Below are 15,972 nucleotides of genomic sequence, written 5' to 3'. Positions count from 1 at the left end.
CTATTGTCAACTAGAAACACAAAGGAATGAATATAATCTATTGTCAACTAGAAATAGTCTAATATAATCTATTGTCAACTAGAAACAGTCTAATATAATCTATTGTCAACTAGAAACACAAAGGAATGAATATAATCTATTGTCAACTAGAAACAGTCTAATATAATCTATTGTCAACTAGAAACAGTCTAATATAATCTATTGTCAACTAGAAACAGTCTAATATAATCTATTGTCAACTAGAAATAGTCTAATATAATATATTGTCAACTAGAAACAGTCTAATATAATCTATTGTCAACTAGAAACACAAAGGAATGAATATAATCTATTGTCAACTAGAAACACAAAGGAATGAATATAATCTATTGTCAACTAGAAACACAAAGGAATGAATATAATCTATTGTCAACTAGAAACACAAAGGAATGAATATAATCTATTGTCAACTAGAAACACAAAGGAATGAATATAATCTATTGTCAACTAGAAACACAAAGGAATGAATATAATCTATTGTCAACTAGAAACACAAAGGAATGAATATAATCTATTGTCAACTAGAAACAGTCTAATATAATCTATTGTCAACTAGAAATAGTCTAATATAATATATTGTCAACTAGAAACAGTCTAATATAATCTATTGTCAACTAGAAACACAAAGGAATGAATATAATCTATTGTCAACTAGAAACACAAAGGAATGAATATAATCTATTGTCAACTAGAAACACAAAGGAATGAATATAATCTATTGTCAACTAGAAACAGTCTAATATAATCTATTGTCAACTAGAAACAGTCTAATATAATCTATTGTCAACTAGAAACAGTGTAATATAATCTATTGTCAACTAGAAACAGTCAAATATAATCTATTGTCAACTAGAAACAGTCTAATATAATCTATTGTCAACTAGAAATAGTCTAATATAATCTATTGTCAACTAGAAACAGTCTAATATAATCTATTGTCAACTAGAAACAGTCAAATATAATCTATTGTCAACTAGAAACAGTCTAATATAATCTATTGTCAACTAGAAACAGTCTAATATAATCTATTGTCAACTAGAAACAGTCTAATATAATCTATTGTCAACTAGAAACAGTCTAATATAATCTATTGTCAACTAGAAATAGTCTAATATAATATATTGTCAACTAGAAACAGTCTAATATAATCTATTGTCAACTAGAAACAGTCTAATATAATCTATTGTCAACTAGAAACAGTCTAATATAATCTATTGTCAACTAGAAACAGTCTAATATAATCTATTGTCAACTAGAAACACAAAGGAATAAATATAATCTATTGTCAACTAGAAACACAAAGGAATGAATATAATCTATTGTCAACTAGAAACACAAAGGAATGAATATAATATATTGTCAACTAGAAACAGTCTAATATAATCTATTGTCAACTAGAAACAGTCTAATATAATATATTGTCAACTAGAAACAGTCTAATATAATCTATTGTCAACTAGAAACAGTCTAATATAATCTATTGTCAACTAGAAACAGTCTAATATAATCTATTGTCAACTAGAAACACAAAGGAATGAATATAATCTATTGTCAACTAGAAACACAAAGGAATGAATATAATCTATTGTCAACTAGAAACAGTCTAATATAATCTATTGTCAACTAGAAACACAAAGGAATGAATATAATCTATTGTCAACTAGAAACACAAAGGAATTAATATAATCTATTGTCAACTAGAAACAGTCTAATATAATCTATTGTCAACTAGAAACACAAAGGAATGAATATAATCTATTGTCAACTAGAAACAGTCTAATATAATCTATTGTCAACTAGAAACAGTCTAATATTTAATCTATTGTCAACTAGAAACAGTCTAATATAATCTATTGTCAACTAGAAACACAAAGGAATAAATATAATCTATTGTCAACTAGAAACAGTCTAATATAATCTATTGTCAACTAGAAACAGTCAAATATAATCTATTGTCAACTAGAAACAGTCTAATATTTAATCTATTGTCAACTAGAAACAGTCAAATATAATCTATTGTCAACTAGAAACACAAAGGAATAAATATAATCTATTGTCAACTAGAAACAGTCTAATATTTAATCTATTGTCAACTAGAAACAGTCTAATATAATCTATTGTCAACTAGAAACAGTCTAATATAATCTATTGTCAACTAGAAACACAAAGGAATGAATATAATCTATTGTCAACTAGAAACAGTCTAATATAATCTATTGTCAACTAGAAACAGTCTAATATAATCTATTGTCAACTAGAAACAGTCTAATATAATCTATTGTCAACTAGAAACAGTCTAATATAATCTATTGTCAACTAGAAACAGTCTAATATAATCTATTGTCAACTAGAAACAGTCTAATATAATCTATTGTCAACTAGAAACAGTCTAATATAATCTATTGTCAACTAGAAACACAAAGGAATGAATATAATCTATTGTCAACTAGAAACAGTCTAATATAATCTATTGTCAACTAGAAACAGTCTAATATAATCTATTGTCAACTAGAAACAGTCTAATATAATCTATTGTCAACTAGAAACAGTCTAATATAATCTATTGTCAACTAGAAACACAAAGGAATGAATATAATCTATTGTCAACTAGAAACAGTCTAATATAATCTATTGTCAACTAGAAACAGTCTAATATAATCTATTGTCAACTAGAAACACAAAGGAATGAATATAATCTATTGTCAACTAGAAACAGTCTAATATAATCTATTGTCAACTAGAAACAGTCAAATATAATCTATTGTCAACTAGAAACAGTCTAATATAATCTATTGTCAACTAGAAACAGTCTAATATAATATATTGTCAACTAGAAACAGTCTAATATAATCTATTGTCAACTAGAAACAGTCTAATATAATATATTGTCAACTAGAAATAGTCTAATATAATCTATTGTCAACTAGAAACAGTCTAATATAATCTATTGTCAACTAGAAACAGTCTAATATAATCTATTGTCAACTAGAAACACAAAGGAATGAATATAATCTATTGTCAACTAGAAACAGTCTAATATAATCTATTGTCAACTAGAAACAGTCTAATATAATATATTGTCAACTAGAAATAGTCTAATATAATCTATTGTCAACTAGAAACAGTCTAATATAATCTATTGTCAACTAGAAACAGTCTAATATAATCTATTGTCAACTAGAAACACAAAGGAATGAATATAATCTATTGTCAACTAGAAACAGTCTAATATAATCTATTGTCAACTAGAAACAGTCTAATATAATCTATTGTCAACTAGAAACAGTCAAATATAATCTATTGTCAACTAGAAACAGTCTAATATAATATATTGTCAACTAGAAACAGTCTAATATAATCTATTGTCAACTAGAAACACAAAGGAATGAATATAATCTATTGTCAACTAGAAACAGTCTAATATAATCTATTGTCAACTAGAAACACAAAGGAATGAATATAATCTATTGTCAACTAGAAACACAAAGGAATGAATATAATCTATTGTCAACTAGAAACAGTCTAATATAATCTATTGTCAACTAGAAACACAAAGGAATGAATATAATCTATTGTCAACTAGAAACACAAAGGAATTAATATAATCTATTGTCAACTAGAAACAGTCTAATATAATCTATTGTCAACTAGAAACACAAAGGAATTAATATAATCTATTGTCAACTAGAAACAGTCAAATATAATCTATTGTCAACTAGAAACAGTCTAATATAATCTATTGTCAACTAGAAACAGTCTAATATAATCTATTGTCAACTAGAAACACAAAGGAATGAATATAATCTATTGTCAACTAGAAACAGTCTAATATAATATATTGTCAACTAGAAACAGTCTAATATAATCTATTGTCAACTAGAAACAGTCTAATATAATCTATTGTCAACTAGAAACAGTCTAATATAATCTATTGTCAACTAGAAACACAAAGGAATGAATATAATCTATTGTCAACTAGAAACAGTCTAATATAATCTATTGTCAACTAGAAACAGTCTAATATAATCTATTGTCAACTAGAAACACAAAGGAATGAATATAATCTATTGTCAACTAGAAATAGTCTAATATAATCTATTGTCAACTAGAAACACAAAGGAATGAATATAATATATTGTCAACTAGAAACAGTCTAATATTTAATCTATTGTCAACTAGAAATAGTCTAATATAATCTATTGTCAACTAGAAACAGTCTAATATTTAATCTATTGTCAACTAGAAACAGTCTAATATAATATATTGTCAACTAGAAACACAAAGGAATTAATATAATCTATTGTCAACTAGAAACAGTCTAATATAATCTATTGTCAACTAGAAACACAAAGGAATGAATATAATCTATTGTCAACTAGAAACACAAAGGAATTAATATAATCTATTGTCAACTAGAAACACAAAGGAATGAATATAATCTATTGTCAACTAGAAACACAAAGGAATTAATATAATCTATTGTCAACTAGAAATAGTCTAATATAATCTATTGTCAACTAGAAACAGTCTAATATAATCTATTGTCAACTAGAAACACAAAGGAATGAATATAATCTATTGTCAACTAGAAACACAAAGGAATTAATATAATCTATTGTCAACTAGAAATAGTCTAATATAATCTATTGTCAACTAGAAACACAAAGGAATTAATATAATCTATTGTCAATTAGAAACACAAAGGAATGAATATAATCTATTGTCAACTAGAAACAGTCTAATATAATCTATTGTCAACTAGAAACAGTCTAATATTTAATCTATTGTCAACTAGAAACAGTCTAATATAATCTATTGTCAACTAGAAACACAAAGGAATGAATATAATCTATTGTCAACTAGAAATACAAAGGAATGAATATAATCTATTGTCAATTAGAAACACAAAGGAATGAATATAATCTATTGTCAACTAGAAATAGTCTAATATAATCTATTGTCAACTAGAAACAGTCTAATATTTAATCTATTGTCAACTAGAAACAGTCTAATATAATCTATTGTCAACTAGAAACACAAAGGAATGAATATAATCTATTGTCAACTAGAAACACAAAGGAATGAATATAATCTATTGTCAACTAGAAATAGTCTAATATAATCTATTGTCAACTAGAAACAGTCTAATATAATCTATTGTCAACTAGAAACACAAAGGAATGAATATAATCTATTGTCAACTAGAAACAGTCTAATATAATCTATTGTCAACTAGAAACAGTCTAATATAATCTATTGTCAACTAGAAACAGTCTAATATAATCTATTGTCAACTAGAAATAGTCTAATATAATATATTGTCAACTAGAAACAGTCTAATATAATCTATTGTCAACTAGAAACACAAAGGAATGAATATAATCTATTGTCAACTAGAAACACAAAGGAATGAATATAATCTATTGTCAACTAGAAACACAAAGGAATGAATATAATCTATTGTCAACTAGAAACACAAAGGAATGAATATAATCTATTGTCAACTAGAAACACAAAGGAATGAATATAATCTATTGTCAACTAGAAACACAAAGGAATGAATATAATCTATTGTCAACTAGAAACACAAAGGAATGAATATAATCTATTGTCAACTAGAAACAGTCTAATATAATCTATTGTCAACTAGAAATAGTCTAATATAATATATTGTCAACTAGAAACAGTCTAATATAATCTATTGTCAACTAGAAACACAAAGGAATGAATATAATCTATTGTCAACTAGAAACACAAAGGAATGAATATAATCTATTGTCAACTAGAAACACAAAGGAATGAATATAATCTATTGTCAACTAGAAACAGTGTAATATAATCTATTGTCAACTAGAAACAGTCAAATATAATCTATTGTCAACTAGAAACAGTCTAATATAATCTATTGTCAACTAGAAATAGTCTAATATAATCTATTGTCAACTAGAAACAGTCTAATATAATCTATTGTCAACTAGAAACAGTCAAATATAATCTATTGTCAACTAGAAACAGTCTAATATAATCTATTGTCAACTAGAAACAGTCTAATATAATCTATTGTCAACTAGAAACAGTCTAATATAATCTATTGTCAACTAGAAACAGTCTAATATAATCTATTGTCAACTAGAAATAGTCTAATATAATATATTGTCAACTAGAAACAGTCTAATATAATCTATTGTCAACTAGAAACAGTCTAATATAATCTATTGTCAACTAGAAACACAAAGGAATAAATATAATCTATTGTCAACTAGAAACACAAAGGAATGAATATAATCTATTGTCAACTAGAAACACAAAGGAATGAATATAATATATTGTCAACTAGAAACAGTCTAATATAATCTATTGTCAACTAGAAACAGTCTAATATAATATATTGTCAACTAGAAACAGTCTAATATAATCTATTGTCAACTAGAAACAGTCTAATATAATCTATTGTCAACTAGAAACAGTCTAATATAATCTATTGTCAACTAGAAACACAAAGGAATGAATATAATCTATTGTCAACTAGAAACACAAAGGAATTAATATAATCTATTGTCAACTAGAAACAGTCTAATATAATCTATTGTCAACTAGAAACACAAAGGAATGAATATAATCTATTGTCAACTAGAAACACAAAGGAATTAATATAATCTATTGTCAACTAGAAACAGTCTAATATAATCTATTGTCAACTAGAAACACAAAGGAATGAATATAATCTATTGTCAACTAGAAACAGTCTAATATAATCTATTGTCAACTAGAAACAGTCTAATATTTAATCTATTGTCAACTAGAAACAGTCTAATATAATCTATTGTCAACTAGAAACACAAAGGAATAAATATAATCTATTGTCAACTAGAAACAGTCTAATATAATCTATTGTCAACTAGAAACAGTCAAATATAATCTATTGTCAACTAGAAACAGTCTAATATTTAATCTATTGTCAACTAGAAACAGTCAAATATAATCTATTGTCAACTAGAAACACAAAGGAATAAATGTAATCTATTGTCAACTAGAAACAGTCTAATATTTAATCTATTGTCAACTAGAAACAGTCTAATATAATCTATTGTCAACTAGAAACAGTCTAATATAATCTATTGTCAACTAGAAACACAAAGGAATGAATATAATCTATTGTCAACTAGAAACAGTCTAATATAATCTATTGTCAACTAGAAACAGTCTAATATAATCTATTGTCAACTAGAAACAGTCTAATATAATCTATTGTCAACTAGAAACAGTCTAATATAATCTATTGTCAACTAGAAACAGTCTAATATAATCTATTGTCAACTAGAAACAGTCTAATATAATCTATTGTCAACTAGAAACAGTCTAATATAATCTATTGTCAACTAGAAACACAAAGGAATGAATATAATCTATTGTCAACTAGAAACAGTCTAATATAATCTATTGTCAACTAGAAACAGTCTAATATAATCTATTGTCAACTAGAAACAGTCTAATATAATCTATTGTCAACTAGAAACAGTCTAATATAATCTATTGTCAACTAGAAACACAAAGGAATGAATATAATCTATTGTCAACTAGAAACAGTCTAATATAATCTATTGTCAACTAGAAACAGTCTAATATAATCTATTGTCAACTAGAAACACAAAGGAATGAATATAATCTATTGTCAACTAGAAACAGTCTAATATAATCTATTGTCAACTAGAAACAGTCAAATATAATCTATTGTCAACTAGAAACAGTCTAATATAATCTATTGTCAACTAGAAACAGTCTAATATAATATATTGTCAACTAGAAACAGTCTAATATAATCTATTGTCAACTAGAAACAGTCTAATATAATATATTGTCAACTAGAAATAGTCTAATATAATCTATTGTCAACTAGAAACAGTCTAATATAATCTATTGTCAACTAGAAACAGTCTAATATAATCTATTGTCAACTAGAAACACAAAGGAATGAATATAATCTATTGTCAACTAGAAACAGTCTAATATAATCTATTGTCAACTAGAAACAGTCTAATATAATATATTGTCAACTAGAAATAGTCTAATATAATCTATTGTCAACTAGAAACAGTCTAATATAATCTATTGTCAACTAGAAACAGTCTAATATAATCTATTGTCAACTAGAAACACAAAGGAATGAATATAATCTATTGTCAACTAGAAACAGTCTAATATAATCTATTGTCAACTAGAAACAGTCTAATATAATCTATTGTCAACTAGAAACAGTCAAATATAATCTATTGTCAACTAGAAACAGTCTAATATAATATATTGTCAACTAGAAACAGTCTAATATAATCTATTGTCAACTAGAAACACAAAGGAATGAATATAATCTATTGTCAACTAGAAACAGTCTAATATAATCTATTGTCAACTAGAAACACAAAGGAATGAATATAATCTATTGTCAACTAGAAACACAAAGGAATTAATATAATCTATTGTCAACTAGAAACAGTCTAATATAATCTATTGTCAACTAGAAACACAAAGGAATGAATATAATCTATTGTCAACTAGAAACACAAAGGAATTAATATAATCTATTGTCAACTAGAAACAGTCTAATATAATCTATTGTCAACTAGAAACACAAAGGAATTAATATAATCTATTGTCAACTAGAAACAGTCAAATATAATCTATTGTCAACTAGAAACAGTCTAATATAATCTATTGTCAACTAGAAACAGTCTAATATAATCTATTGTCAACTAGAAACACAAAGGAATGAATATAATCTATTGTCAACTAGAAACAGTCTAATATAATATATTGTCAACTAGAAACAGTCTAATATAATCTATTGTCAACTAGAAACAGTCTAATATAATCTATTGTCAACTAGAAACAGTCTAATATAATCTATTGTCAACTAGAAACACAAAGGAATGAATATAATCTATTGTCAACTAGAAACAGTCTAATATAATCTATTGTCAACTAGAAACAGTCTAATATAATCTATTGTCAACTAGAAACACAAAGGAATGAATATAATCTATTGTCAACTAGAAACAGTCTAATATAATCTATTGTCAACTAGAAACAGTCTAATATAATCTATTGTCAACTAGAAACAGTCTAATATAATCTATTGTCAACTAGAAACACAAAGGAATTAATATAATCTATTGTCAACTAGAAACAGTCTAATATAATCTATTGTCAACTAGAAACAGTCTAATATAATCTATTGTCAACTAGAAACAGTCTAATATAATCTATTGTCAACTAGAAACAGTCTAATATAATATATTGTCAACTAGAAACAGTCTAATATAATCTATTGTCAACTAGAAACAGTCTAATATAATATATTGTCAACTAGAAACAGTCTAATATAATCTATTGTCAACTAGAAACAGTCTAATATAATATATTGTCAACTAGAAACAGTCTAATATAATCTATTGTCAACTAGAAACAGTCTAATATAATCTATTGTCAACTAGAAACAGTCTAATATAATCTATTGTCAACTAGAAACAGTCTAATATAATCTATTGTCAACTAGAAACAGTCTAATATAATATATTGTCAACTAGAAACAGTCTAATATAATCTATTGTCAACTAGAAACAGTCTAATATAATCTATTGTCAACTAGAAACAGTCTAATATAATATATTGTCAACTAGAAACAGTCTAATATAATATATTGTCAACTAGAAACAGTCTAATATAATCTATTGTCAACTAGAAACAGTCTAATATAATCTATTGTCAACTAGAAACAGTCAAATATAATCTATTGTCAACTAGAAACAGTCTAATATAATCTATTGTCAACTAGAAACAGTCTAATATAATATATTGTCAACTAGAAACACAAAGGAATGAATATAATCTATTGTCAACTAGAAACAGTCTAATATAATCTATTGTCAACTAGAAACACAAAGGAATGAATATAATCTATTGTCAACTAGAAACAGTCAAATATAATCTATTGTCAACTAGAAACACAAAGGAATTAATATAATCTATTGTCAACTAGAAACACAAAGGAATGAATATAATCTATTGTCAACTAGAAACAGTCTAATATAATCTATTGTCAACTAGAAACAGTCTAATATAATCTATTGTCAACTAGAAACACAAAGGAATGAATATAATCTATTGTCAACTAGAAACAGTCTAATATAATCTATTGTCAACTAGAAACAGTCTAATATAATCTATTGTCAACTAGAAACACAAAGGAATGAATATAATCTATTGTCAACTAGAAACAGTCTAATATAATCTATTGTCAACTAGAAACAGTCTAATATAATCTATTGTCAACTAGAAACACAAAGGAATTAATATAATCTATTGTCAACTAGAAACAGTCTAATATTTAATCTATTGTCAACTAGAAACAGTCAAATATAATCTATTGTCAACTAGAAACACAAAGGAATGACTATAATCTATTGTCAACTAGAAACAGTCTAATATAATCTATTGTCAACTAGAAACAGTCTAATATAATCTATTGTCAACTAGAAACAGTCTAATATAATCTATTGTCAACTAGAAACAGTCTAATATAATCTATTGTCAACTAGAAACACAAAGGAATGAATATAATCTATTGTCAACTAGAAACACAAAGGAATGAATATAATATATTGTCAACTAGAAACAGTCTAATATAATCTATTGTCAACTAGAAACACAAAGGAATGAATATAATCTATTGTCAACTAGAAACAGTCTTATATAATCTATTGTCAACTAGAAACAGTCTAATATAATCTATTGTCAACTAGAAACACAAAGGAATGAATATAATCTATTGTCAACTAGAAACAGTCTAATATAATCTATTGTCAACTAGAAACACAAAGGAATGAATATAATCTATTGTCAACTAGAAACAGTCTAATATAATCTATTGTCAACTAGAAACAGTCTAATATAATCTATTGTCAACTAGAAACACAAAGGAATTAATATAATCTATTGTCAACTAGAAACAGTCTAATATAATCTATTGTCAACTAGAAACACAAAGGAATGAATATAATCTATTGTCAACTAGAAACACAAAGGAATGAATATAATCTATTGTCAACTAGAAACACAAAGGAATTAATATAATCTATTGTCAACTAGAAATAGTCTAATATAATCTATTGTCAACTAGAAACAGTCTAATATTTAATCTATTGTCAACTAGAAACAGTCTAATATAATCTATTGTCAACTAGAAATACAAAGGAATGAATATAATCTATTGTCAACTAGAAACAGTCTAATATTTAATCTATTGTCAACTAGAAATAGTCTAATATAATCTATTGTCAACTAGAAACACAAAGGAATTAATATAATCTATTGTCAACTAGAAACACAAAGGAATGAATATAATCTATTGTCAACTAGAAACACAAAGGAATTAATATAATCTATTGTCAACTAGAAACACAAAGGAATTAATATAATCTATTGTCAACTAGAAACAGTCTAATATAATCTATTGTCAACTAGAAACACAAAGGAATGAATATAATCTATTGTCAACTAGAAACAGTCTAATATTTAATCTATTGTCAACTAGAAACAGTCTAATATAATCTATTGTCAACTAGAAACACAAAGGAATGAATATAATCTATTGTCAACTAGAAACACAAAGGAATGAATATAATCTATTGTCAACTAGAAACACAAAGGAATTAATATAATCTATTGTCAACTAGAAACAGTCTAATATAATCTATTGTCAACTAGAAACACAAAGGAATGAATATAATCTATTGTCAACTAGAAACAGTCTAATATTTAATCTATTGTCAACTAGAAATAGTCTAATATAATCTATTGTCAACTAGAAACAGTCTAATATAATCTATTGTCAACTAGAAACACAAAGGAATTAATATAATCTATTGTCAACTAGAAACACAAAGGAATGAATATAATCTATTGTCAACTAGAAACACAAAGGAATGAATATAATCTATTGTCAACTAGAAACACAAAGGAATGAATATAATCTATTGTCAACTAGAAACACAAAGGAATGAATATAATCTATTGTCAACTAGAAACAGTCTAATATAATCTATTGTCAACTAGAAACACAAAGGAATGAATATAATCTATTGTCAACTAGAAATACAAAGGAATGAATATAATCTATTGTCAACTAGAAACACAAAGGAATGAATATAATCTATTGTCAACTAGAAATACAAAGGAATGAATATAATCTATTGTCAACTAGAAACACAAAGGAATAAATATAATCTATTGTCAACTAGAAACACAAAGGAATGAATCTTTATTTTCTAATTCATGACTTTTTATCTATTATGAAAACTTTGGTTTTGTTTGTCTTGAAAATTTAACAAACTTGTGCAATCTCCGTTGATATGGAAACTACGAAAAGCTAGTAAGCATGTGTAGATAAAATCAGTAATCCCACATATTCTGCATTAAAACCACTGAGCCTCACCTACGATTCCTGCCAAACTGAATGTAGCAAACATAGTAGTAAAGGCAGGGTTTGGTGACAGTGTTCCAAGTCCTACAGCTCCAGTCAGTCCTACTGTGTATGCCATTGCCTCGCGCATCGTCTGAGCTCTCTTGTCCAGTGGCGGTGGGGGTTCAACCTTGACTGCTGCTGCGGCTGGTTTAGGAGCTACTGCGTCCAACTTGGGTGGAGGGGCGGGAGGCAGAATATTGCCCTATACGAATAATAATATTCAGGTAGGTTTACATTTCCATGTATGATCATTTTCTGAATAACAGGAAAATGAAGTTTTTTTTTAAAAACTTCTTTTTCATTAATGCAACATGATTGATATAGAGTGAAACCGAGTTTATAATACAGAGTAAGAATAGGTGTGGTGAAACCAAAAATCAAGGTCATTTCAAGGACCTCAACTGTCTGGTTTATTATTGTTTAATGTTCTATAAGGTCATATAAGGGCGTGTTATGTTTTTGTCACATGATGTATTACCATGGTAATGGATGTAGATATGTTAAGTGAGTATGTTACCATGGTAATGGATGTAGGTATGTTAAGTGAGGATGTTACCATGGTAATGGATGTAGGTATGTTCAGTGTGTATGTTACCACGGTAATGGATGTAGGTATGTTAAGTGAGTATGTTACCACGGTAATGGATGTAGGTATGTTAAGTGAGTATGTTACCATGGTAATGGATGTAGGTATGTTAAGTGAGGATGTTACCACGGTAATGGATGTAGGTATGTTAAGTGAGGATGTTACCATGGTAATGGATGTAGATATGTTCTGTGTGTATGTTACCATGGTAATGGATGTAGATATGTTAAGTGAGTATGTTACCATGGTAATGGATGTAGATATGTTAAGTGAGGATGTTACCACGGTAATGGATGTAGGTATGTTAAGTGAGTATGTTACCTGTTGTCATGTGTGTAGGTGAAAAGAGTGTTTGTGAGTGCAGTTTCGGGTTTATCTTTGTCTGCATTTGAAAACAAGAACAAAAAGCATCACATAACAATACAGACACTTGGAGTACAACACAGGAGTTTTGTAATCAATAAGAAGTTAAAGTAACCCAGTAGTAAGGCAGTAAATTTTAGTAAATTTGATTTAAAGTCAAAGCAAAAGTTAAAATCATCTGACAGTTGGTTACCCATTTTGAAATGTTTGTTTTGAGATCAGTTTGGAGTTTGACTTACATTCTGCATGACGATAGATCCACGCACTACTTCATCCTCTAGGTTGATGTTGAAGTGTTCCTTCTCTCCTACAAAGGACAATATATTGATCAAAACACTTCAGAAGAGAACTTATATATGTACATTTGTGCGAAACTGTTGATTTGCAAAGAATCTTACACGAGTATAAATGTAATTGATCAAATTGTCTGTAAAAAGTTTTTTATCATTAGTAATAATGATTTTCCATCAGGTGCTTGAAACAGAACTGCAACTGAAAAATTCTGAATATTTATTTCTCATACTTGACATTGTATAATGTTGATTGATATCAACTAGTGCATAGAAATTAAAAAAAAAAAATTACCGTTGATTTTTTAGTGCATAGAAATTAAGAAAAATAAATGACTACCGTTGATTTTTTTTCTTACATTTTCAAATATTAATAATAAATTGACCACAAAGTATTATTTGTGAATAAACTTTGATGCATCACAACCAATATTAAATTTGTATACAATTGATTTATGGTGAATGCAGTCTTTCACCTTCATCAGAAAGTATTACGAAACCATCATTATACTGGCCCATATGTTACTCCAAATAACCAAACTAAAGAGGAAATCAGTACCGAAGGAAAGCAGCAGCTTGGAGATGTTGTTGGCGTACAGTGTGCTGGACTGTGTGGGTAGTCGACTGGGCAGGTCAGTGTAGCCGACATGTGTCACGTCATTGTAACGGTACAACTCTCCTGGCTTGATGGTTTCGATGTTACCACCAGCCTCAGCAGCCAGATCCACCACCACAGAACCAGGCTTCATGGCATCAACCATTTCCTGTAACAGTATGTCAGCATGTTAACATAATGTTATCACAAAAATTCTTGATGTCATCAGCATAAAACAGAATGATGTTATAACAAAAATTGATGATATCAGCATATTACAGAATGATGTTATCACTAAAATTGATGATGTCAGCATATTACAGAATTATGTTATCACAAAAATTGATGATATCAGCATATTACAGAATGATGTTATCACTAAAATTGATGATGTCAGCATATTATAATTACAGAATGATGTTATCTCAAAAATTGATGATGTCAGCATATTACAGAATGATGTTTTCACAAAAATTGATGATATCAGCATATATACAGAATGATGTTTTCACAAAAATTGATGATGTCAGCTTGATGTTGGTGTATAACATGTCATTATCAAACAGATAATGTAAGCATGTGTACAGTGTATAGTCTTATCATTAGTTCATTCAGCAACAGTCAGCTGTAAAACTTTGTTAGAAAAAATACCACAAGTAGAAACAGTCTCAAAACAACTGCGATCATACATCTCGATTTTAAAGCAAGTTGAAAACCAAACATTATCCCTGTTAATCTTCATTCATGAAAAAACAATTTGCAGATTTCTTTTGAATTGATAAATTACCTTGGAGATGAGGATTGGTGCACGTTTGCCTGGCACTAAAGCTGTTGTGATGACAATGTCTACATCCTTACACTGTTTGGCATACAATGCTTTCTGTGCATCTTGGAACTCCTTTGACATCTCACTGAGATCTTTGGCATAACCTCCCTCTCCTGCTCCTGATTCCTGTAACCAAGACGATCACAAACAACCGTTATTGCTCAATGGCCCGTAACTACGTACCAGAAAACCTGTCATCATGACCTTTGAGACTCAATGTATTTTACATCCATAAAAAGTCAAGTGTTGTATCAAATTAATGAACTTTTGAGACTCAATCAATGTATTTTTGACATAGAAAGGCAAGGGTCATCAAGTTATTGAACTTAAATATATATTCAATTACACAGACACATATGTGATAACCTCTTAATTATCAATTTTAGATTAATTTAAATTAGTATCTTTCTCTGGTATTTAAGCGTTTTTTAGATTCCTTTTTAGTGCTTACTGCGGTGTTCCAGTCATCTAGACACTTGTATTTTATATAATTGGATTGTGACAAGTATTTCTCACATGTTATACATGTATCAATATTCTTTTGTGTATCATGATGTTTGGCATTTCTGACAAAACTTGACAAACTTGATTGATCGGGACAGCACTATAATCTATTGATTTTACCAACTAGAAAATATCTGCTACACATAAATGCCCCTACTGCCACTTGACATCCCGAAACACAGTTTGGTGAGGATCGCATTAGCAGTTCCTGAGATTAGCTAGTTAGATTTCATAGGGACAGGATGGACACAG

The 15,972-nt window shown here is 27.7% G+C and overlaps 1 protein-coding gene across 1 annotated transcript in view; it reads right to left on the bottom strand.

The window, feature by feature from the left end:
* Window positions 1–15,972, bottom strand: part of LOC117316067 (NAD(P) transhydrogenase, mitochondrial-like) — a 30,124-nt gene that overhangs the window by 11,513 nt on the left and 2,639 nt on the right. The window contains exons 4-7 of the mRNA XM_033870544.1: window positions 15,178–15,342; window positions 14,355–14,559; window positions 13,745–13,812; window positions 12,527–12,758 (exon numbers count right to left, since the gene is read on the bottom strand). Coding sequence (XP_033726435.1) covers window positions 12,527–12,758; window positions 13,745–13,812; window positions 14,355–14,559; window positions 15,178–15,342 — 670 coding nt within the window. The remainder of the gene's footprint in view (window positions 1–12,526; window positions 12,759–13,744; window positions 13,813–14,354; window positions 14,560–15,177; window positions 15,343–15,972) is intronic.

This window comes from Pecten maximus, chromosome 18 (genome assembly GCF_902652985.1).
Source record: "Pecten maximus chromosome 18, xPecMax1.1, whole genome shotgun sequence".
Taxonomy (NCBI): Eukaryota; Metazoa; Mollusca; class Bivalvia; order Pectinida; family Pectinidae; genus Pecten; species Pecten maximus.
Note: the sequence above shows the minus strand (reverse complement) of the source record. Positions and strands in the feature narration are given on the sequence as shown.